Consider the following 24,227-nt stretch of genomic DNA (forward strand, 5'->3'; position numbering starts at 1 on the left):
AATGGTTTTACTATATCTATATATATATATATATATATATATATATATATATATATATATATATATATATATATATATATATATATATATACTTACCTATATCGTATTTTAACGCGTTAGAGTGGGTTACCAGCATTATTCGCTGAACAGATATATTTGGCTTTCAGGCACAGATGAGTAAACTCCAGAGCGCGCTAGAGAACCGAAGCGTAGATAGTTAGTTTTCCTTTCGGCCTGCGTGCCATGATGATGTACTGACATTGCTTTGAGGATATTTAGTTAGTATAGCCTGTGCATCTGAGTTCTCCGGCTCAGATGTGGCATAGCACCCCGCACACTTATGTTTAATAATGCTCTGTTTTGGGATTTAATGAGAAATTACCTTTATTATATAAGTTTTAAAAGGTTCAAAAATCTGGGGTGTTACATTGACACTCACCACAGTTTACTCGGTTCTTCTCCTGCTTGCATTGGCAAATTGGATACTGGCAGTCCGACACCATCTTGTCTCCGATCAGTTGGCGGCTTTGCTCTACAAGATCAGAAACAGACTTTTTTTCAACCTTGGAGTAATTATTTTCTCGCACCTTATGTCCTTTTTGAAAAAGACGGAGGCCAAAGTTCATCTACCGTATCCTAGTCTGATTTTTGGTATTCTACAAGATCATGGCTTCAAGCCATATAAGGATGAAGTCGTGACTGCTCGTGACAATGGTTACTAGTATGATGACTGTCTAACTCAGAAAGAACACTATGATGATCGTGATACACTCACTGTGCTTCCTAGCGTAGCTACGGCAACCCCACCAGTGTCGGCTCCAGCCTCATCTGCTGACACCATCTCGGCTCCAATTCCAGGTTCCCGGACAGTCCCAAAGGAGCCTCAGACTCTTGTTGACCGTCGACAAATTGTGATCACTCTTGAAGCCTCTATTGCACAGCTTCAGCACTCCATCGCCTCTCAACAAGTGACTATATCCGGAATGGAAAAATTGTGTGATGCATAGCTTCAAGAAATCACTCGCATGGAGGAGATTCATTCCAGGATTCTAGCTTATACGTGCGCTGGTTCTACTGATTCAGAAATTGAAGATGATGATGAAGATTCGGTTTCGGGCACCCCGTCTGCACGTTGATCTAATCCACTACATTGATGTTCACCTCGTTCTGTTTGTCAATTATTTGGCAAAAAGGAGATTTTTTGGAGTAAGGGGGAGTTATTTTGGTAAGTTGTAAGTTGAAATAAAAGGGTCACTCAGGGGGAGTAGTAGTTATGGTATGTTTTGGAATGTCTCTGATGGCTGCAGATGGTATGTTTTGGACTAGTACTCTTATGAACAAATATTATGGTAAATTTCTATCCTTGAATTTGTTATGGTTTACTGCTTACAAGGTTCTATTATGGAAAATTTTTATCTGTGTTTTTGTGGTATTCTAGACAATATCTAAGGGTTATTCGAAAGTCAAAGATCAGTGGATTTTAATTGATAAGTGGTCCAAAAAGAGTTAAGTTTAATTCCTTTATATTAAGTTTTGTTCAGTACATATACTAAGGGCTTCGAATAAAACTAATTTGATTTTTTTTATATTTTGCCCAAAGTATTAGATACTATAGTTTTACCAAATAAATTGCCAAAAGGGGGAGATTGTAAGTGTACAATTTTAGTACACATTAAAACCTTTGTTGGCTAATTTATTTAGTTTCTTTTTTATTATATTTAAATTAGATTTAAGTTAGTTTAAATCTCTTTGGACCACTTTCTATCACCTAAAGTTAATTTGAATGGATATCATGCATTGGCAAATGAAAGGGAAGTCAGTAGTACATTGAAGCCTTCAAACAAAAGTGTGTGGTTGTGGTTAATCGAAAAAGATGTGATGCTAATTATAAGGATCAAGGTAATGGATTAAACATTGCTATAAAATGAAGCCACACCAATGAGGAAAGTTGCTGATTTCGAGAACTGCTATTCTAAGTGAAAGCATTCTCTACAAAGTTATCAAATTAATCTACTTATATTATATATTTTATTAAGGGTTTTAATTCTGAGCTACATAGCCTGTACCTGGTTCTGTTGAAGCTTATCTTGAAGATTGTTATGGCATGCATGGTTCAGTCCTGAATAGGTGTTAGGAAAGGTTGTAGTGGTAAAGGCTGAGAGCCATTTGTACTTACCTTTGTATAACTCAGCTCCTTGGTGAACATCTATAGTGGATTGGGCAGACGTGGGTTTCCCCGCAGACGTAGGAGAAGCGCTCCGAACTGCGTAACAATTCTTCTATTTTCTTATTTTATTTTATGCTTTCAAGTTCAGTTATTTACATTTGATTAAATAACCTGATAAATGAACACGATTGTTGCATAAATTAAAATCAAGTAGAATTCTAAGGTTCATCTTGTATTCAAGATTCACAGTGCAATTTCAAAAGCATTTAACTTGTGGTGGACTGTCATTTGATAAATTCTTCAGTGATTAATAGAGTCTTTATTTTTTTCGAAATTGATCTTGGACCATTTTGATTTGTAAGGCTCAAGACAATTTTGTGGGACATATAAGTAAGACTCATTATGTTTAATTCATTTAAAGTATACATTTTGAGAAGTTATGGTGTATGTTTAAGATTTCAAATTTATGGACTTAGACCTTTTGATTTGTTGTCTAAATTATTGGAATGCCTCTGTGACTTAACTATCTTTTGGCTATTTTGATGGGTGGAGTGACAAACGTGTCAACTACAAGCTCTTAACCGTTAGAGGTAGTGCTTATGTTAACTTATAAAGAAGTCATAAAATATAGTTAATTAGCATTATGCTAACATTAAGATATCTCTACTTAAGGCATTCTTCTAAAGTTTTAGAGATCATACAGTATATCCTTTGTACAATTTAGATGTTTTTTTTTTTTTAAGTTTTGCACATAATATATTTTGAGAAACATCCCTTAAAGTACCGAAAATAAACATAAGGTTTGTTCATAAAGGACCTAAGTTGGAGAATTAAAATGCATGTGACCATAATTGATACTACTCTATTAAATAGATGACATGTCCGCAAATTATGCCCTGGATCCGTGTCCACAATGCATTGTGGACACGAGTCCATAACGACGTCGTTTTCAGGGAAAACGCATCATTCTAGTTTTTTTTTTTTAAAAAAATTGATTTTGTCTCGCCGTTAACGGCGTTATTCGTTTGTACCATTAGGAATGTACATTTGTGGGATTATGAATGTACAGATATGGAATTATGAATGTACAGTTAAGGAATTATGAATGTAAGTTATAAAATTATGAACACAGAGCTCTGACATTATGAACTTACAATTATGAACATATAGTGATAAAATTATGAACATAGAGCTCTAAAATTGTGAACATGGAGCTTTGAAAATTATGATTTTACAGTTATTGAATTATGAATGTACAGTTACGGAATTATGTATGTACAGTTATGCAATTATGAATGTATCGTTATGCAATTATGAATGTACAGTTATGGAATTATGAACACAGAGCTCTGACATTATGAACTTACAATATGAACATATAGTGATAAAATTATGAACATAGAGCTCTAAAATTGTGAACATAGAGTTTCGAAAATTATGAAGTTATAGTTATTGAATTATGAATGTACAGTTACGGAAGTATGAATGTACAGTTATGGAAGTATGAATGTACAGTTATGGAATTATGAACATAGAGCTCTGACATTATGAACTTACAATTATGAACATATAGTAATAAAATTATGAACATATACTACTATAACAAAGCGGTCTGAAATTTAAAAAAAAAAAAAAAAAGTGGAAAATAACAGTGCCACTAACGACACTGTTACCCGTGTCCAGCATGCATGCTGGACACAAATCCATAACATAACGATTGATGACATGTCATTATGATTCATGTGTTTTGTTCGTTGATGAGGGTTGTGCTAGTACTTGCACAAATAGAAGGACCACTCCGCCCTTCTCCAACGAATGCCCAGAGTTGTTCCTTCCTTCATGCGAACCCATTGCAGTACGCTTTTCTACCTGTTCGTACGTACGTAGTTTGCTTCAATTCGAATTGAAGTAGCTAAGGTACGAGTGTCAACAACGTATGTTACATTACTGGAAATTATTGAATTTCCGACCACCTGAAACTGATCTTAAATCAAGTTGAAAGCAAAAAGTGGTCGGAAATAGCAACAAGAGTTTTTCCGGATACCAAAAGTAGTCGGAACAAGGCTTTCAACTTAATTTAAGATCACTTTTAGGTGGTCAGAAATTTCAGAATTTCCAGTGTTACAGCCTAGTATTTATTGCACAGACATGGAAGATCAAAGGACGGGCAGACACTATATTGTTACACTTTACATTCGTGCATATTTCCAATGAAATTTGTGGATACCAAGAAGGGAAGAAGCTTTGGGTGGAGTGAATTGTACATGCCACTATCTAGGGAATATCAACGCCCAAGAGCTCATTAACAAGAAGCTTTGGGTAGCAGACCACTATAGTTGACCACTTAGGGGGCGTTTGGTTCAGGTCATTTTAGATTACCTAGGTAATCTGAGTCTAGTAATTTTATATTACCTTGTTTGGTTCAAGTTATGAGATTATCATGTAATGTTATATTATCTGAAAGCTGATGTGGCAGTAATGTTTCAAGGTAATGTGATTACCCCAATTTTTTAGGTAATCTTAGATTACCTTCAACTATTCCAACTTTTTCCTTGTTAACTAATCCTTTGATTCTATTGGTGTTAACTAATCCCTATATAATAATAATAATAATAATAATAATAATAATAATAATAATAATAATAATAATAATAATAATAATAATAATAATAATGATAATAATGAAATTAATATATATTTATATAATCAAATATACATATGTGTATTATATATTTAGTTTTTTTTTTAACATTTAAGCTTTGATATATAAATAAATACATACACATAATATATATATATATATATATATATATATATATATATATATATATATATATATATATATATATATATATATATATATATATATATATATATATATATATATATATATATATATATATATTATTGAGGGTATTATTGTAAATTAATCCATATAACCTAAAATAAAACTCTGAACCAAACAAGGTAATATTATATTACACCATCCAAACCAAACACACATGGTAATCTTAAATTCCCAAAATCTCACATTACCTTCCAGAAGGTAATCCTATTACCTAGGGTAATCCAAGATTCTGTGAACCAAACGCCCCCTTAATGTTAATAGTGCACTCTTTTTTTTTTTTTTTTAGTACTATGGACTTTATTAAAAAATAATATTTGTTCAATATAATCCAAAGAGTCAATATTCCATCATCGAAGTTCAATTATGTGACTTGAAGAAAAGCTACAAAGTTATCAATCGAACACAAGGTACTTAGTAATATAGCACACATATTCTTGTTGTGAATCAAATTTATATAACTTTATAGTTATTAAGTTAACAATAATTAACGGGTAATTCTATTTACACCACCTATTTTACTATTTGCACCACCTATTTAGTAGGTCAAATAGCTTTATAAGTGGTGTAAATGCCAGCATTAAATGTGGTCAAAATTATTATTTGTTTTTCATTTTTTTTTTTAAATTAACAAAAAAAAAGGGTGTTGCTATTTGCACCACCCTTTGACCAAAAGGGGATATAAAGTATCTTGAAATTGTAAAAAGGTAAAAACTTTTAATAATTGCATAGGTGGTGTAAATAGCCAAATAAAGATTTATTTTGCTATTTGCACCACCTTAACCAAACCTCATTTATGAGGTATAGTTAATAATATTTTAATTCAAAATCTAATTAATTAAAACTTTAATTTTTTTTTTAAAAAAAAGAAGATGAACCCAGTCACTGTTTTGCTTTTGTTTTTTGTTTTTTGTTTTTTTGTTGTTATTTTTTTTGTTTGTTTTAATGCCTAATTATTTATGCAATATTTTTTTAAGTTTCAATAAATATTTTTTTTAAGTTTCTATTTTCAATACATCTTTTTTTTTATTCAATATATATACTTTTTGTTCAATACATATTTTTTTTAAGTTACTAATTTTAATACATTTTTTTTAAGTTTCTAATTTCAATACATATTTTTAAGTTTATAATTTCAATACATATTTTTTAAAATAATTAGTCAATATTAATGTTTGTGAGATGAAATTATTGATAATTTGGACGGCAGAGAATACAAATTGAACTCATATGACTCTATATATATGTGGGGTGTGTGTTATTATGTATATGTATTACACAATCTATAAGCCATGGATGATTGGATAGAAGATTTTTTTAGTTACAATAATCAGAATCAAAGCCAGTTACTTAGTTACAATGATCAAAATCAAAGTCAAGGACATTATATATGTGGTATTTTAAGCTGTTATTTGAATTTGGATTGTTAATGAATTGTTATTTATTTCTATGGGTGTTGCTATTTGTATTTTAAGCCAGTTTGTTCTTGCTTGCTAGGTAATTAGGATTCATTTAAATTAGATATAATTTCTCAATTGACTAAATAACAATCTCTTTGTTCCATGTCAAGAGAGAAAATTATAGTATTAATCAATTTGGTGAATATAGTTGTAAATTAATTTAATTTGTTGTGAATATAGTTGTAAATTAATCAATTTATTGTATTTACAGTATAAACAAATAGGCAGAATTGAATTGTTAATGAATTGTTATTTATTTCTATGGGTGTTGCTATTTGTATTTTAAGCCACTTTGTTCTTGCTTGCTAGGTAATTAGGATTCATTTAAATTAGATATAATTTCTCAATTGACTAAATAACGATCTCTTTGATCCATTTCAAGAGAGAAAATTATAGTATAAAGAGTAATGAATTTGGGATTTTATTTATTGGGTGACTGGTGAGTCTATCTATATACTGAATTAATTTAATTTGTTGTGAATATAGTTGTAAATTAATCAATTTATTGTATTTACAGTATAAAAAGATAGGTAAAAAATCAATTTATTGATTAATATTGAGTACATAGAGCAATATATACTACAAAGAATACACAATTGCAGGAAACTATTCTACAGAGACGGAAGGACAACCATAAATACAAAATTCAAAATAGAAAGAGTGTAGGAACGCATGCAGTAGACTTATTTTATGATTAGAAGCCTTGACCTCAACTTATTTTATGATTAGAATTTTAACTACCTCAAAATGGTTAGAACTCTAATCCACATATCTTTATAAATTGTTACAGTATTTACAGTATAAAAAGATAAGTAGAAAATCAATTTATATTTCAAAGTCTCAATAGAACTCTAACCCACATATCTTTATAGAATTTTAACTACATCAAAATTGTTAGAACTATAACCCACATATATCTTTATAAAATTGTTACAGTATTTACAGTATAAAAATATAGGTAGAAAATCAATTTATATTTATTCATTTCAAATATCACTAGTAATCATTTTATATTTCAATTTATAGTTAAATCAATTTAAAACAATGTATACAACAAATTTGAGTTATAAAAAATATTAGAATAACAAAATTAATTATTATTTCTCTTTATTTAAAATTAAAACATAAACAAAAATAAGTATTGAAAATATAAACTTAAAAAAACATGTATTGAAAAAAAAAAGATGTATTGAAAAAAAGAAACTTAAAAAAATATTGCACGCACAAAATAATTATGCATTAAAACATAATAATAATAATAATAATAATAATAATAATAATAATAATAATAATAATAATAATAATAATAATAATAAGAGATTGATTATTAAATAAAAATAAAAAAATAAAGATTAATGTTTGACTACATTTAATGAGGTGGTGCAAATAGCACTTTTTTATTTGCACCACCTATAAAGCTATTACACCTATTAAATAGGGGGTGTAAATAGCAAAATGGGTGGTGCAAATAGAATTTCCCAAAAAAAAAAACTCCATCCCGTCACCTTCTCCGGTGAGAAGGCAGGGACTACCTTCTCACCGGAGAAGGCAACTGGGCTGCACCACCTATGAATTAATTTTGACCTAATAAATGCAATTTTAATAAGGTGGTGCAAATAGCATTTTGACCATCCATTAGGCTATTTGCACCACCTATATATTTATTATAAATTATAACCTTTTTACATTTCCAATGATACTTTATACCATTTTTGGTCAAAAGGTGGTGCAAATAGCAACACCTTAATTAACCCTTCATTATACCATGGCCATGGCCCTTACATTTTTATAGAAGGATTTGAGTATCGTTATTTGGTAATAATCATTACATAATTACTGTACCTTATTCATTATTTTCCGAATATAATTTGCCCGACCACGAAACCCTTATTATTATCTAATGAGTTGCAATTGTTATATCTTGCACCAGGGTGCACAATACATTGTGTGCTCTGTCCAAAACGACATCGTTTTTTATGTTAAGATTTTATATGCATTATGTTAAGAGTTTATATGTATTATGTTAAGAGTTTATATGTATGATTTATTATGTTAAATTATGTGTATTATGTTATGAGTTTATATTATGTGTATTGTGTATTATGTATTATGTTAGACTATGTGTATTATGTTATGAGTTTATGTGTATTCTGTTATGAGTTTATGTACATTTGAAACAGAGAATTTTCTTTTTAGAAGTTAACGGCAGAAACAAGAAACGGAATTTTTAATAAAAAACATATACAAAACGACGTCGTTTTGGCCCGAGTGCACGTGCATTGTGCATCATGGTGCACGATATAATTTTCTAATGAGTTGATGAATTTATTGACATAAAACTTGCCTGGATTAAAGGTTTAAGTCTATTAAATGCAATCAAAAAACCTTTATGATAATATTTTTCTCAATTACTAAATAGACAAATGAATCTAGAGACATAAACTTGTCCGTGGGTTAAAGTTTTAATTTTATCATTATACAATTTTATTGCTTACAAAATACGAAATTTTCTCCCAAATTAAAGTCCCACATTTCAGCCTGACAAAATAGGTGAAGTTCCATTTCAGGTAGGAGGACCACTGCCTACTGCACACAACGAGCCCACCACTCACAGTGTTGTTGTCAAGTTTAATTATGTGTCCTTATCCACAATCTATTATCTAAAAACCAACTGTTCCTGCGAGCCAATAGACTTTATTATGAAATCCTATGGAGGATGACTTGAACTCCATGTTTTGGTCGAAGCATGAAAGGCTGAACTGGGGAGTGAACATAAGACGAAGATAGCGCAAGCGAGTAGCGTGGCAGGATCATAGAGAGAACAATCTTAGCCTCAGCCATGGCAAAGTTTAAGCCCAGACAAGTACGAGGTCCATATCCGAATGGCAGGAAGGCAATTGGATGGTTGTTTGTGGCTTTCACCACTCCTTCTGCAAATCTTTCTGGCTTAAACTTATGAACATCTTCACCCCATATCTCAGGATCGTGTTGAAATGCCAGAGGTGAAATGTAGAGATGAATATTAGGCGGTAGAGTTATGTTCCCTAGAACAACATTCTTCTTCTCAACCTTCCTCTTGATGTAAGGCACCGGAGGATATAATCTTAAGGTTTCTTCAAGAATCATGTTCATCTGCAAAGAAAACAAAACAAGAATCATGCAACATCTCTACCCTGACCCAAAGTGTTATTTTTATTAGAATATGGAAATTAGATAGATATGTAAACATTATTGTTCTTAAAATATTGTAGATTAGTTGTATTATTCTCTGTCTTATTTAGGTATATGACCGTTGTCCAAAATTATATATATATATATATATATATATATATGCCTAAGGTAATTCAATAAACTGAGAAAACAATATTTCTTACAATTTTCCTATTTATTATGCTATAACATGGAATTTTAGTACTTACAATTTTCAATCTTGCAATGCCATAAGGGGTGGGATTCTCTTGCCCAAACACTTCCATGACCTCTTTCCTTGCTCTCTCTTGCCAGTCCTCATGTGTAGCTAGAAGGAGAGTTGCCCATCCAAGCAAAGACGTCGTCGTTTCGTGCCCCGCAAAATAGAATGTTTTGCATTCATCAACCATGGCTTCTATGCAAATTTGGTTGTCATCATTATTTTCTTGATTAGCCTCCAAGAGTTTCTCAAGAAAATCACTTTTTGGTTCCCCAGTTTTTGTCTGCTCTCTCTTCTTTATAATCTGAATTATTCCATTTCTGATACCTTCCTCAAGTTTCTCAGATTCCAATTCATCACTGCTCTTCATGATTCTACTAATCCCTGGAAACCTAACATTCAGAAAATTCTTGGAGGCTAAGGTTGTTAGCTTTATCAGCATCTCAAATATGTTTTTCCCTTCCAAGTAATTGCTTCCAAAAGCTGTCCTGGAAATCACTTCTGATGTTAACAGCCTGAACTCCTCAAAAGCTTCAATCTCTTTCCCTTCGTGTTCCCTCCATGCCTCCACCATTGTTTCTGCACTTTCGATCATGGCTGGAAGCATACCCTGCAGTAAGACACATCAGTACAGTTCATCTAATAGCCAATAAGGATGCTTCTATGAAACTTGAATTTCTTATCCATACAAGACAAAATTTTTCCGGCTAAAGATAGTGGAGATATAAATTATAGTAACTCAACAACCCATTAGGTAAGAGAACCAATATCTAGACCTACCAGGAGTCAGTTACATTAGGTGTGACTCCCACACCGCGATTGCCAAGTTCGGTCATGTGTTCTTTCTCACAATTTACTACTTAGGAATTGAGCTGTCCGTGCTATCAAGAAACCTTAAAATTTTTTCTGCAAAATTTCCTTGCCCCGATGGCCCCAACACCCCGGTCTAACAGGATAATAGAGAGATAAATCACAAATACTCAGCAATCCATTGGGTGAGAGAATCAGTGCATAGTGCCCACAAGGAACCCACTAGGCCGACCACCACATTGGGCGACAGTTATGCCATGGATCGGGTCAAAATACACAACTCAATTACATACGGTTGTGAACATTTAGAATATAAAATTGTGAACATTCAATTTGTAAATTATAAACATTCAGTATGTAAATTGTGGACATTCTATATGTAAATTGTGAATATTCAATATGTAAATCGTGAACATTTAGTATATAGTTGTGAACATTCAATATGTAAATTGTGAACATTTAGTATATAATTGTGAACATTCAGTATATAGTTGTGTATTTTTTGACCAAGGTCCACCTTGCAAGGTGGACTCGTGTTGGTGTATCTCCCACATTGTAACTATCAGGCTCAATCATGTGTTTTTGCCCACAATCTCTCACCCAGGAATTTAGTTACATTGCTCGTGTGGGCAACAAACTTAAAATTTTTCCACAAAAAAAAAAAAAGTTAATAATAATAAAATTCCATTGTGCCCAAGGCCCAAACACCGCAACCCAACAAGATATTAGATAAGTAAATGTGCAATTTATATCGTGCACCACGGCGCACATAGCAATGCGCGTCCAGGCACAAAACGCGCGCGTTTCTTGCTGACGTCACTTCGTCCGTCCGAACAGACAAAACCCCATTATGTGTATTGTGTTATGAGTTTGTGTGTATTCAGTTAAGAGTTTACGTGTATTATGTTAACCAAACCCCATTATGTGTATTTAGTTAAAAGTTTAGGTGTATTGTGTTATGAGTGTATGTGTATTATGTTAACCAAACTCATTATGTGTATTTAGTTAAAAGTTTATGTGTATTGTGTTATTAGTTTATGTGTATTCAGTTAAGAGTTTATGGTATTATGTTAACCAAACCCATTATGTGTATTCAGTTAAAAATTTATGTGTACTATGTATTATGTTAGATTATGTGTATTCTGTTATGAGTTGATGTGCATTCGAAACAGATGATTTTTTTTTAACTTAACAAAACGATGTCGTTTTGGGAGGCGCGGGACGCACAGTGCTATGTGCACCGTGGTGCACGGTATAACGATTGAAGTAAATGATAGTGAAGGGCCAATTAAGTGGGAGGACAATCATTATTGTGTGGACCATGGTCCACACAAGTTGTGTAAACAATATTTTATCTACTGTAAAATAATGTACATTCAGTACAAAAATAATGTACATTGTATTCAGGGGATGTACACTATTTTTGTTCTGAGTATACATTATATTGTATAATGTAAATTCAATACAAAAATAATGTACATTTAGTATATTAAAACTGTACTTTTTGTTATGGTCCACATAACATTGTGTGGACCATGGTCCACACAATAATTTGCCTTGGGCGGACCCGTGTATGGGTGCCTACAAAAAAACTCACCAACCACCACATTTGATATAAGAGCATCCACACTAGTGGATAATATGGGGTTAATGTAAGAAGAAATAACTTGGATGGGGTTATTTATTGATGTGGGGTGGGGTTAATGATAGAAGTATTTGTCTTGCAAATACAAAAATATTTCTCTTCCCAATGCATTCCCTATATCAGACAAGATAGGCTGCTGTGCGCGTTTCGCGCACAGCAGCCATCCCACACGGGCGCGTGCATTGCACGCGGGCGCGCCTGACCATTTTTTTTAATCTTTTTTTTTTTTTAAATCAGTTTTGTTATTTTTTTTTTTTAATTTTTTCTCTCCTGATCACTCTTACATTATCCCCCAAATCTCCTCAACTAATGTGGATGCTCTAACTCTCACACTACAAATAGCAAAACTGGATCATGTGTCTTTGTCCACAATCTATCCTAACAAATCTAAAATTCTTGAAATGATAGGTAATTGATCGATCTTACTCTGAGGCTTTCTCCATGGAAGACATTGTTGGCTAGTTTTCGCATTCTTGCCCACTTTTCCCCTTTTGATGATGCAACACCATCTCCTAGCAGCTTCCTGCTGAAGCCTTGAAGGTCTATTTTTGGGTAATTTCCCTTTCTGTCACTCAGTATCTCCTTCACAAGTTCTGGTTCAGTCACTACCAGCTCCGGTTGCGACCCTAACCAGTAAAGAAAATTCACCCCTACAATTCAAAAACACAAACATTGAATCAACAAAACAACATTTTAAAGCTTACTAGGAAACCCAACAAGTTTAATCTGATGAATAACCAATTCAAGCAACTAACCATATAGCCTTTTCCAGGAATATATGTGTGGCAATATTCTTGGAAATATGTCATGAGACAAATCTTCCATGGGCTTGCTGGTGATTCCTCTTCTGGCGTCAGAGATTTCTTTGGTGTTTCCATGGAGGAATCTGTAAGAAGGCCCTTTGATCCCCTGGGAACTCATCAGCTTTTGTATATGAACAGGAGCCCACCATAGCTTTTCACACAACCATGCCGCAGCTAACACCAACAAAGATGAAATTAAAATTATGATGATTATCATCATCATCATCATCTTAATTAACCTGCAATAATAATTCCCAAATGATTATCTGCAGAACTTTAAAGAAAAAACCAAGTGCCTAAATTGGGAATTTCGTGTTGCAGCTACAAGACAATCATATCTAAGATGCCATTCTTGACTTCATCTAAAATCTAAGTAGAATTCTTGAATTATATATATCACTCAAATATTAATTAAATTGCAATAATTGTACTAACATCTCTTTTAATTTAATTTAATATATCATCTTTGAACATGACCTGTTCATTGAATTGAAAGTGGTCCAAGCATGCATATATGAAAAGCATCTATTAGTCTGCATGGACAGCTCAGTTGATTGGTCACTGGCTTGGGATTGAGTCTCACCAGCAAAAGTGTGGGACCAACCTCTCAAAGTAAGTGGAGCTCCGTATGCGTAATAAGCAAATGTCTAGCCCATGTGTTCATATGTGTTCAATTGAATTACAATAATTTACATTTTCCCAGATGCTCTGTCAGACGGAGAGGTTGGGGGTCTTTGAGGTTGGAAATTTAAACTTGAAACCTTATACTTATCAAATCAAACTAACTTAATTAGAGTTTGTGTAATTCTTTTTAAATAAAATGTAATAAAAATATTATACATCCCATGTGAGACTATCTTACACAAAACCTACTCATTCGGACTTGGTCCCGATCTTCTCTTCACACTCTGAATAAAATAACATTTTAGAACAATTTATTAGGCTAGGTGAAATATGATTAAAATGTTTAATTTAGGCTGGGTATAAGGGTTTGACGTAGGATTTGGGATGACACACAAGTGAGATTTTCACACCTGATAAGTCAGGATGACCATGACTTAATCATGGTCGAATTCTTCCGAGTTCCAGAAAACACTTAGTTTTCCAATTCAAAAATTCTCAAACTCTATATTTCATTTAGAATGCAATGACCTTAAATAGCCATTAACAACCAAATTACAACCACATGAATGAGATAGTTAGAATATGATAAACTAATCCTAACTAACCAACTAAGATAAGATTAATAATAATATAATACTAACAAATTTAAATCTAAGATAATTTTAAAATAATCATCCTAATTAAATAATAAAACTAGTTCTAAAATATTCTAATATTCTAACAACCAATTGTTGATTCTCGTGCCCACAACACCTACTCTTCTTTAATAACTAAAGATAAAATTATTGGAAGGTCATTAGGATAATTTATGTCAACATTTTATTGCAAATTGTAAATCTTAAGAGTCTTTTTAAAAGTGTATTCAATAGACAAACAAAAAATACATAATGTATTTTGGTATCAATTCCTGGAATAGCTATACTACAGGAAAAAATTGAGGAATCAGTCCAAACAAACTGACAATCATCACCATTGTCATCTGGACTCTTTCTTGCATCCTTAAATAGTGGGAAAGGTCTCTGGCTAGATATGAGTTAGCCGCAGGGACTTTATATAGCATACTGGGAAGGCCAATGGACAGGAAGGAAGTCATTAATTACATGCACTGTACTATCTATTAGGCAAACCCAACGTTCTCTACCTACCAATTCGTGCTCATTTCCAATAATAATTGATGATATCAAGAATTAATTAATGTTGAACTTCCTGAGGATATTAATGGCCAAAAACTATAGACAAGCAAGTGCATAATTAATTAATAGGACATTATCTACTTAAAGCTTGATTCTTGGGTGCAAAAGTTGAGCGAGTTAAATCATGCAATGGTGGCTGTAATCTGTTGCTCATGAACCAAGTTACAGTTAATGATATGGTGGCATGATCACTTTTAATTTAGTCTTAAACTATAAGAATGATTAATATTAGTCCCTGATGACTATTGTGTATGTTTTTATCATATTTGATTCTGTCATAATTTCATGAAAATTTAATGGTCATTTAGGTAAGAGAACTAATATATGGTACCCACAACTAAGGACCCACTCTTAAGAAATTTAAATCACGCATATCTAAAAGCAATCTTTCACCTACAAATCAGCTAAGTTACCGGCGACTTAGAGTTTGATTTTGTTACAACATAATAGGACTAACTACAAACACAATCGTTCTTTTGTCTATACTGTCTACTCATAAACTAATTAGTCTTCACGGTACCATTACTGTTTTTATCATTTTTGGTTCTTAGTCATTACTGTAAATACTAAAGTCAAAATGTGAAATGAGATGAGGTATGAGAGAGGGTTTGAATAAGACAAAGAATGAGATGAGGTATAAGAGGAGGTTTGAATAAGACAAAATATGAGAAGAGGTTTTGCTTGGGGAAAATGTATGAGATGAGGTTGGAGTATAGGTTTTACTTGGGGAAAAGGTTGCAGGAGAAGTTTCATGCCTTGCAAATTCCTACGCATTTAATGTGGCATTAAATGCTTTGCAAATCTCTCAGCTTTTTTGTTGCTATAAATAGGCACCCTCCTTCATTCATTTTGTTCATCCCATCTAGCTCATCTGTATCATCCATTCGAAATACAAAGAGTAGTATAGCAAAATACAGATAGTGAAAATAGAGAGTTATATTTGTAATTCCTATTGTAATATCCTTTTGCCAATACAAAAAATTCTTCTTCAATTTGTCTTATTTTGTGTATGATTTATTTTAAATCTTACACTAGAAATTTATTCTCAATATTTCCAGTTCAAGTTGCTATTGTATTTTGGTGTTGTGAACCGTATTGATCCTAACAAGTGGTATCAGAGCCTCAGGTTGGTTCATAGATATATCTTTACTGTATCGTTTACGTTAGAACTCATACTGGTAAAGTGATTGTACATGTCTAGGAAAAGCTCTAGTTAAGACTTGGTATTTAAGCAGTCCATTTGTGACTCACCTCTCTTCTATAGAAATATTTTCCTGGTGTACTGTTCACAGGACCAGTAGTGTTCTATAATACGATACTATTTAGATATATTGTTCAGGATTTGAATCAAGAACACCACTTACAATGGTGGTAAAGTATGAGATTGCAAAATTCAAAGGGAACAATTTCTCTTTGTGGAAAATGAGAATGAAAGCAGTTCTCAGGAAAGATAACTGCGTAGCAGCAATTGAAGAAAGACCAGCCGATTTCACTGACGAAGCGAAGTGGACAGAAATGGATAGCAACGCTATGGCCAATCTGCACTTAGCACTTGCTGATGAAGTTTTGTCAAGTGTGGCGGAAAAAGGTACAGCAAAAGAGGTATGGGTACTCTCGTAAATTTGTATGAGGCCAAATCATTGCACAATTATACACTCTCAGGATGATGGAGACATCCTCAGTAACTGAGCACATCAACACTCTATTTTCACAACTCTTGGCGTTGAGTTATAAAATAGAAGTGAATGAACATGCTGAAATCTTACTCCAAAGTCTACCGGATTCATATGATCAACTCATTATCAATCTAGTCAACAACAAGGAGGTACTTGTCTTCGATGATATTGCAGCTGCGGTTCTTGAAGAAGAAAGTCGGCGCAAAAACAAAGAAAACAAAGTTGGAATTTCACAACAATCTCAGGCGTTGACAGTGACAAGATGAAGATCAACGGAGCCTAGCTCTAGTGGGAGTCACAACCGAGGTAGATCAAAGTCAAGGGGTAAGAAGAATATCAAGTGTTTTCACTGTGGCAAAAAGGGACACTACAAGAATGATTGTTGGCAGCTCAAGAAGGATGGCGCCAAAGGCAAAAATCCCGAGACATCAAATGCTTAGGGATGTGTTGTGAGTATATCAGATGAAGGCGAAGTTTTATTTAGTGAAGTAGCAACAATTGTTGAAGGTAGAAAAAGTCTAGCTAATGGACTCAGGAGCAACACGGCATATGACCTCACGGAAAGAATGGTTTCATGAATATGAACCTGTCTCTAGAGGATCGGTGTTCATGGGAGATAATCATGCCTTAGAGATTGCTGGCATTGGTACTATCAAACTAAAAATGTTTGATGGTACGGTTCGCACTATCCAAGAGGTACGACACGTGAAAGGCCTGAAGAAAAATCTATTGTCTCTAGGACAATTAGATAGCCGTGAATGTAAGATTCACATTCAAGATGAGATCATCAAAGTAATCAAGGGCACGCTTGTTGTGATGAAAGCTGAAAAGATAGCGGCCAATCTATACATGCTTAAAGGAGAAACACAACTACAAGGAGAATCAGCTGTTGCAGTAGACAATCTTATGGAGGAATCAACGATGATGTGGCATCAAAAACTTGGCCACATGTCGGAACGAGGTCTAAAGATTCTTGCTAATCAACATCTTCTTCTGGGGCTAACGAAGGTTTCATTACCTTTTTGTGAGCATTGTGTTACAAGTAAGCAACATAGATTGAAGTTCGACAGCTCTAAAGAAAGGAGCAAGGCTATCTTGGAGCTAATCCACTCTGATGTTTGGCAAGCATTAGTTGTATCCCTAGGAGGTGCAAAATATTTTGTATCATTCATCGACGACTACTCGAGGAAATGTTGGGTGTATCCAATCAAGCGGAATGCGAATGTATTTGAAGTTTTCAAATTCTTCAAAGCACGTGTGGAACTTGAATCCGAGAAACAGATAAAGTGTTTGAGGTCGGACAATGGAGGAGAATACACTAGTGACGAATTTAATAAATTCTGTCTGCAAGAAGGTATCAAACGACAGTTCATGATGACGTATACTCCACAACAAAATGGAGTGGCAGAGCGGATGAACAGAACCTCGTTGGAAAGAACAAGGGCAATGTTGAGGACTGCAAATTTGACAAATTCATTTTGGGTTGAAGCAGTCAAAACCGCCTATTATATGATCAATCGGTCACCATCAACCGCAATTGATCTGAAAATGCCAATGGAGATGTGGACTGGTAAGCCATCTAGTTATTCTCACTTACATACATTTGGGAGTTCGGCATATGTGATATACAACGCTCAAGAAACATCAAAACTTGATCCAAAATCAAGAAAATATGTTTTCTTGGGGTATGCTGATGGAGTGAAGGGGTATCGCCTGTGGGATCCCACTACCCACAAGGTTATCATCAGCATGGATATTCTATTTGTAGAAGACAAGGTACAAGAGAGTGAAAACACTGTGAAAGAGAAGCCAGTGACTACAACAGTACAAGTTGAGGGAAGGAAGGAAGAAGAAATTCCAGTTTTCCCTTAAGCAACAATAGAGCATGATGAACAAGAGCAAGCTGAGTCTTCAACTTCAGAAATTCGACGATCAACTCGGGAGAGGAGACAACCAGATTGGCACTCAGATTATTCTATGGAGGGAAATGTTGCATAATGTCTACTAACAGAAGATGGTGAGCCAGTTACTTACCATGAGGCTATAAAAGGTCCAGATGCATCTCTGTGGATGACAGCAATGCAAGAAGAAATTGAAGCTCTCCATAAGAATAAAACATGGGAACTTGTCCCGTTACCACGAGAAAGGAAGGATATTGGAAACCAATGGGTCTATAAGATCAAACGAGATAGCAACAATCAAGTGGAACGGTATCGTGCTCGATTAGTTGTGAAAGGATTTGCTCAGAAGGAAAGAGTTGATTTCAACGAGATATTTTCTCCTATTGTACGACTTACAACGATTCGAGCAGTCCTAGCGATGTGTGCTGTGTTTGACTTGTATCTTGAGCAGTTGGATGTGAAAACTGCGTTTCTACATGGAGAACTTGAAGAAGGGATTTTTATGCTCCAACCAGAAGGTTTTGAAGAAGAAGGAAAAGGGAACTTGGTTTGCAGGTTGACAAAATCTCTATACGGTCTCAAACAAGTGCCGAGATGTTGGTATAAGATATTTGATTCATTCATTCTGAGCCTTGGATACAACATATTTAATTCCGATCCTTGCGCATATTGCAAGAGATTTGATGATAATCTGTTTATCATCTTGCTGTTGTATGTTGACGATATATTGGTAGTAGGCCCCAACAATGATCGTATCACGAAGATGAAGGTTCAACTAGCTAGGGAATTTGAAATGAAGGACTTGGGACCAGCAAACAAGATTCTAGGGATGCAAATTCACCGAGACAGAAATAATAGGAAGATTTGACTTTCAGAGCAGAATTATCTGAAGAAAATCTTGTGGCGCTTCAACATGCAAGATTGTAAGCCAATTTCTACCCTTCTTTCTATTAATTTCAAGTTATCCTCAAGTATGAGTCCTAGCAACAAAGCAGAGAGGATGGATATGTCTCGAGTACCGTATGCATTAACGGTTGGCAGTTTAATATTTGCTATGATCTGCACTAGACCAGACATTGCACAGGCTGTGGGAGTGGTTAGTCGATACATGGCGAATCCTGGTAGAGAGCATTAGAGTGCTGTGAAGAGGATCCTTAGATACATCAAGGGTGCCTCAGATATTGCATTGTGTTATGGAGAATCAGACTTCATTATTAAAGGCTATGTTGATTCAGATTATGCAGGTAATCTTGATTGTAGTAAATCCACCACGGGTTATGTGTTTACTCTTGCTGGCGGAGCAGTAAGTTGGGTTTCGAAGTTACAGTCAGTTGTGGCAACTTCAACGACGGAAGCAGAATATATAGTGGATACTCAAGCTAGTTAAGAGGCAATATGGTTGCAAATGCTATTGGAGGAGCTCGGGCACAAATTAGAGAAAATAACTCTATTCTGTGACAGTCAGAGCGCTTTGTACTTGACAAAGAATCCAGCAATTCATTCCAAGACGAAACACATACGAGTTCAGTATCACTTTGTTCGTGAAAATGTGGAAGAAGGAAGTGTGGATATACAGAAAAATCCATACTAAAGATAACCTGGCAGATATGTTGACAAAGCCTATTACCAACGAAAAATTCGTATGGTGTAGATCATCAAATTGCCTAACAGGAATGCAAGCAGCAGGGAGTTAGCAAAAAGGATAAACATCCACATTATGACTTTAAGTGGGAGATTTGTAAATACTAAAGTCAAAATGTGGAATGAGATGAGGTATGAGAGGGGGTTTGAATAAGACAAAGAATGAGATGAGGTATAAGAGGAGGTTTGAATAAGACAAAAGATGAGAGGAGGTTTTGCTTGGGGAAAATGTACGAGATGAGGTTGGAGCATAGGTTTTACTTGGGGAAAAGGTTGCAAGAGAAATTTCATGCCTTGCAAATCCTTAGGCATTTAATGTGGCATTAAATGCTTTGCAAATCTCTAGTCTTTTTTGTTGCTATAAGAGAAATTCTAGTCATACCACCTATTTTACTATTTGCACCACCTATTTAATAGGTCAAACCACTTTATAGGTGGTGCTAATTAAAAAGTGTTATTTACACCACCACCATTTAATGTGGTCAAAGACTAGAATATATATATATATATATATATATATATATATATATATATATATATATATATATATATATATATATATATATATATATATATTACAATCAAATTATTAATTTAAAAATAAAAAAAAAAAGAAGTTAAACCCCTCGCCTTCTCCAGTGAGAAGGCGAGGGACTGCCTTCTCATCGGAGAAGCCAACCCAGTTGCCTTCTCCGATGAGAAGGCATGTTCGTCGCCTTCTCACCGGAGAAGGTGATGGTTTCCTTCTTCTATTTTTTTTTTAAATTTTAATGAATTAAATTTTAAATTAATTAAGTGCAAATAGCATTTTGACCACCCATTAGGTTATTTGCACCATCTATGTATTTATTATAAAGTATCACCTTTTTATATTTTCAATGTACTTTATACCCCATTTTAGTCAAAGGGTGGTGCAAATAGCAACACCCTACTATAAATAGGCACCATCCTTCATTCATTTTGTTCATCTCATCTAGCTCATCTGTATCATCTATTCGAAATACAGAGAGTAGTAAAGCAAAATACAGGGAATAGTATAGCAAAATACAGAGTAAAAATAGAGAGTTATATTTGTAATTCCTATTGTAATATCCTTTTGCCCATACAAAAAATTCTTCTTCAATTTGCTTTATTTTGTGTATGATTTATTTTAAATCTTACACTAGAAATTTATTCTCAATATTTCCAGTTCAAATTGCTATTGTATTTTGGTGTTGTGAATCGTATCGATCCTAACAATTACTTCCATTAAATCTTCCATAAATATAACCATATTTCAGACATACTTGAAAGTACAAAGAATCTTCGAACCTTAAAAGTACGATGATCGAATTGCTTTTGTTTACCATTGTTTGTTTGGGTAGTATTAAAAACAAAAGAGAATCATTAAGAAGAAAGAACCAATTCAACTTCACAAATATGATCGATCATACATGAAATGATAATAAAGCTAAGCAAAGCGAAGCCCTTCCATTTTGATTAAACAAAAACCATAAAAGTCCATGTTGGAAAATATTCGCAACGTCAACGCGCGAGCTGGGCACCTTTTAAGAAACATGGACACAATGGATGTATGGCTGAAAAAAAGTCTGTGTCGTGTTATAATAACACTACCTTAAAAGCGTTATTTGCCCGGTGACGGTGCAGTCAACAAACCGGTACGCTTTCGACAGGCTACACAAAATAACCACGCTAAGCTCGCACCAGCTTAAACGTAGCTGAACCTCACTATTGCTCAGACTTTAACTAACAGACATAGAAAGAAGAGAGAAAGGAAATGTTTTCCTGGTGTGTTTAAACTCAAAGGCAGGCCCTGTTTAAATAATATAAGCCAAGTAATTTAGGCCTCATATTATTTAAAGGATCTTAACTACTCATTAATTTGTGGTAAAGGTTAAACCACCACATAATTTTTTGTGGTCAAGGTTAAACCACCACATAACTAATGAGTGGCTTGCATTTTTCCCAACAATCCCCCACAAATGCAAGGGAATGGAAAAAAGGTGTCTGAGCAATACAAATGAGTTGATCTTAATGTCAGTGTTTGTGAACTTGAACTGACACGTAGTGACATTGAGTAATTTTCTTTCTGAGAGTGATATGAATCTTGATGTTGAGCATATAACTATTAATGTGCAATCTAACATTCAGCTTAGGCTTTTAGTTGAGATGGAGCACATGCTTCAATTTGGTATCAGAGTCAGAACAAAGGTCATGGGTTCGAATCTCTATGTCACCCCATAAGCGACTACGGTTCACGTGTTGCTTGGAACCCACCATACACATGGGGGGGGGGGGGGGGGGGCGTGTTGAGCATATAACCATTAATATGCAATCCAACTATCAGCTTAGGCTTTTAGTTGAGATGGAGCACATGCTTCAATTCTTGAACTCACCGGTTAGATAAATTTTGAACTCTAATGCACACACCAACTCAAAAAGTAGGTTCTACGGAAGTCAAACTCTTTGACTTCTTATGAATACCCTTAGTATTCAAGTCTGTTATGTCTATCTTAATATAGACCTCCACCCTGTTTCTTGGACTTCCAAAAGATTAGAGATGTACCCAAAAAGGTGCAAAAACCTGTGATGGACCTTCTGGTATCTGGACAAGAGGCCCAGTCAGAATTAGTAAATCCCTTCAGCTGCAAGGAGGCTTTTGCTGAAAAGAAGAGGCCTTGTCCTGGAGAAGCCTTGATGTATCTAAGGATTCTGTGGGCTGCCTGCATGTGTATATTGGTGGGACAGTCCAAGAACTGAGATAGTTGTTGAGTAGCATAACAAATGTCAGGCCTTGTTATTGTAAGATAGAGTAATTTCCCTATCCTCCTTCTATACTGAGTGGTGTCCTCTAGTCTTTCACCAGTGTTTTTGCTGAGTTTGACAAATGTAATCATGGGAGTCTTTGCTGGTTTGCAAAACAAGAAGTCTATTTCTTCAAGCAGTTCTAAGGCATATTTCCTTTGGGTCATGCATGGAAATGCCCTTACTATTCCTTGCAACTTCCAGTCCTAGAAAGAACCTCAGTGGCCCCAAGTCTTTGATATGAAAGACAGTATCCAAGTGTTTCTTAATCTGCTGGATTTGCTTGACATCTGGACTAACTATCACAACATCATCAACATAAATGAGCAGAGCTACAAAGTCATCCTTTTTTCCTTTGATAAACAAGGATGAATCAGAAATGGCTTGCTTAAAACCCATGTGCAAAAGTTCCTGAGTTAGCTTAATGTTCCACTGCCTGCTTGCATGTTTGAGGCCATAGAGTGATTTTACTAATTTGCATACCTGTCCAGGTTTTAGAGGGGTGAAGCCAGGAGGCAACTTCATGTAGAAATCCTCATTTAGATCCCCATGCAAGAAAGCATTATTGACATCTAGTTGATGAAGAGTCCATCCTTTTACTGCTGCAACTGCCAATAGCATTCTGATTGTGGTGATTTTGGCCACTGGACTGAATGTGTCCAAGTAATCCAAACCAGGTGTTTGAGTGTACCCTTTTGCAACCAGCCTAGCTTTGTATCTCTCTATAGTCCCATCAGCCTTGAGCTTGGTTTTGTACACCCATTTGCAGCCTATAGGCTCTTTGTTGGGAGGCAAGTCTGTGATGATCCAAGTGTTGTTTGCTTGTAGGGCCTTGATTTCAGCTTTCATGGCCTCTCTCCAACATTCTTATTTTATGGCTTCATTATAATTCCTTGGTTCTTTGGCCTGTGAGGCATTTACAGTGAAGGCCTTGAAGCTTTGTGAAAGATTATCATATGAGAGAACTTTGGAAACAAGATGTGGAGATGTCTTGTTAACAGCTATACTCGGGTAAGTGTACTCCTTTAGGTATGTAGGGAGGACTCTTGTTCTGTTTGACCATCTGGGCTGAGATGTTTGTGTAGCTTCTGCATTGGTTCCCAAATTCTGATCTGCTGGTGGAAGCTGAGGTTGGGGTTCCTCATTAGGACCAGAGGTATCACCAGTTGAAGTCTGAGTCTCAGAGGGGTGTTCATCCAAAGAACCAGTGTGATTGTCAGAATGCTCATCAGTGTCTAGACTAGCTAT

The 24,227-nt window shown here is 34.5% G+C and overlaps 1 protein-coding gene and 1 long non-coding RNA gene across 2 annotated transcripts; one reads left to right on the forward strand and one right to left on the reverse strand.

Annotated features, from left to right (window-relative positions):
* Positions 1–4,204: 4,204 nt before the first annotated feature.
* Positions 4,205–14,715, forward strand: LOC109146623. Its single transcript, XR_002048470.1, has 3 exons — positions 4,205–4,216; positions 8,669–8,670; positions 14,633–14,715. It is a non-coding gene; the product is annotated as an uncharacterized LOC109146623 (long non-coding RNA).
* LOC109146622 (cytochrome P450 CYP749A22-like) lies at positions 8,897–13,483 on the reverse strand. Its single transcript, XM_019294274.1, has 4 exons — positions 13,092–13,483; positions 12,763–12,986; positions 9,892–10,491; positions 8,897–9,604 (listed from the first exon to the last, which is right to left on the reverse strand). The coding sequence occupies exons 1-4, from the start codon at positions 13,366–13,368 to the stop codon at positions 9,170–9,172; spliced, it is 1,536 nt and encodes a 511-aa protein (XP_019149819.1). The 5' UTR covers positions 13,369–13,483; the 3' UTR covers positions 8,897–9,169.
* Positions 14,716–24,227: the final 9,512 nt, after the last annotated feature.

Source organism: Ipomoea nil, unplaced genomic scaffold (genome assembly GCF_001879475.1).
Source record: "Ipomoea nil cultivar Tokyo-kokei standard unplaced genomic scaffold, Asagao_1.1 scaffold1936, whole genome shotgun sequence".
NCBI classification, from domain to species: Eukaryota; Viridiplantae; Streptophyta; class Magnoliopsida; order Solanales; family Convolvulaceae; genus Ipomoea; species Ipomoea nil.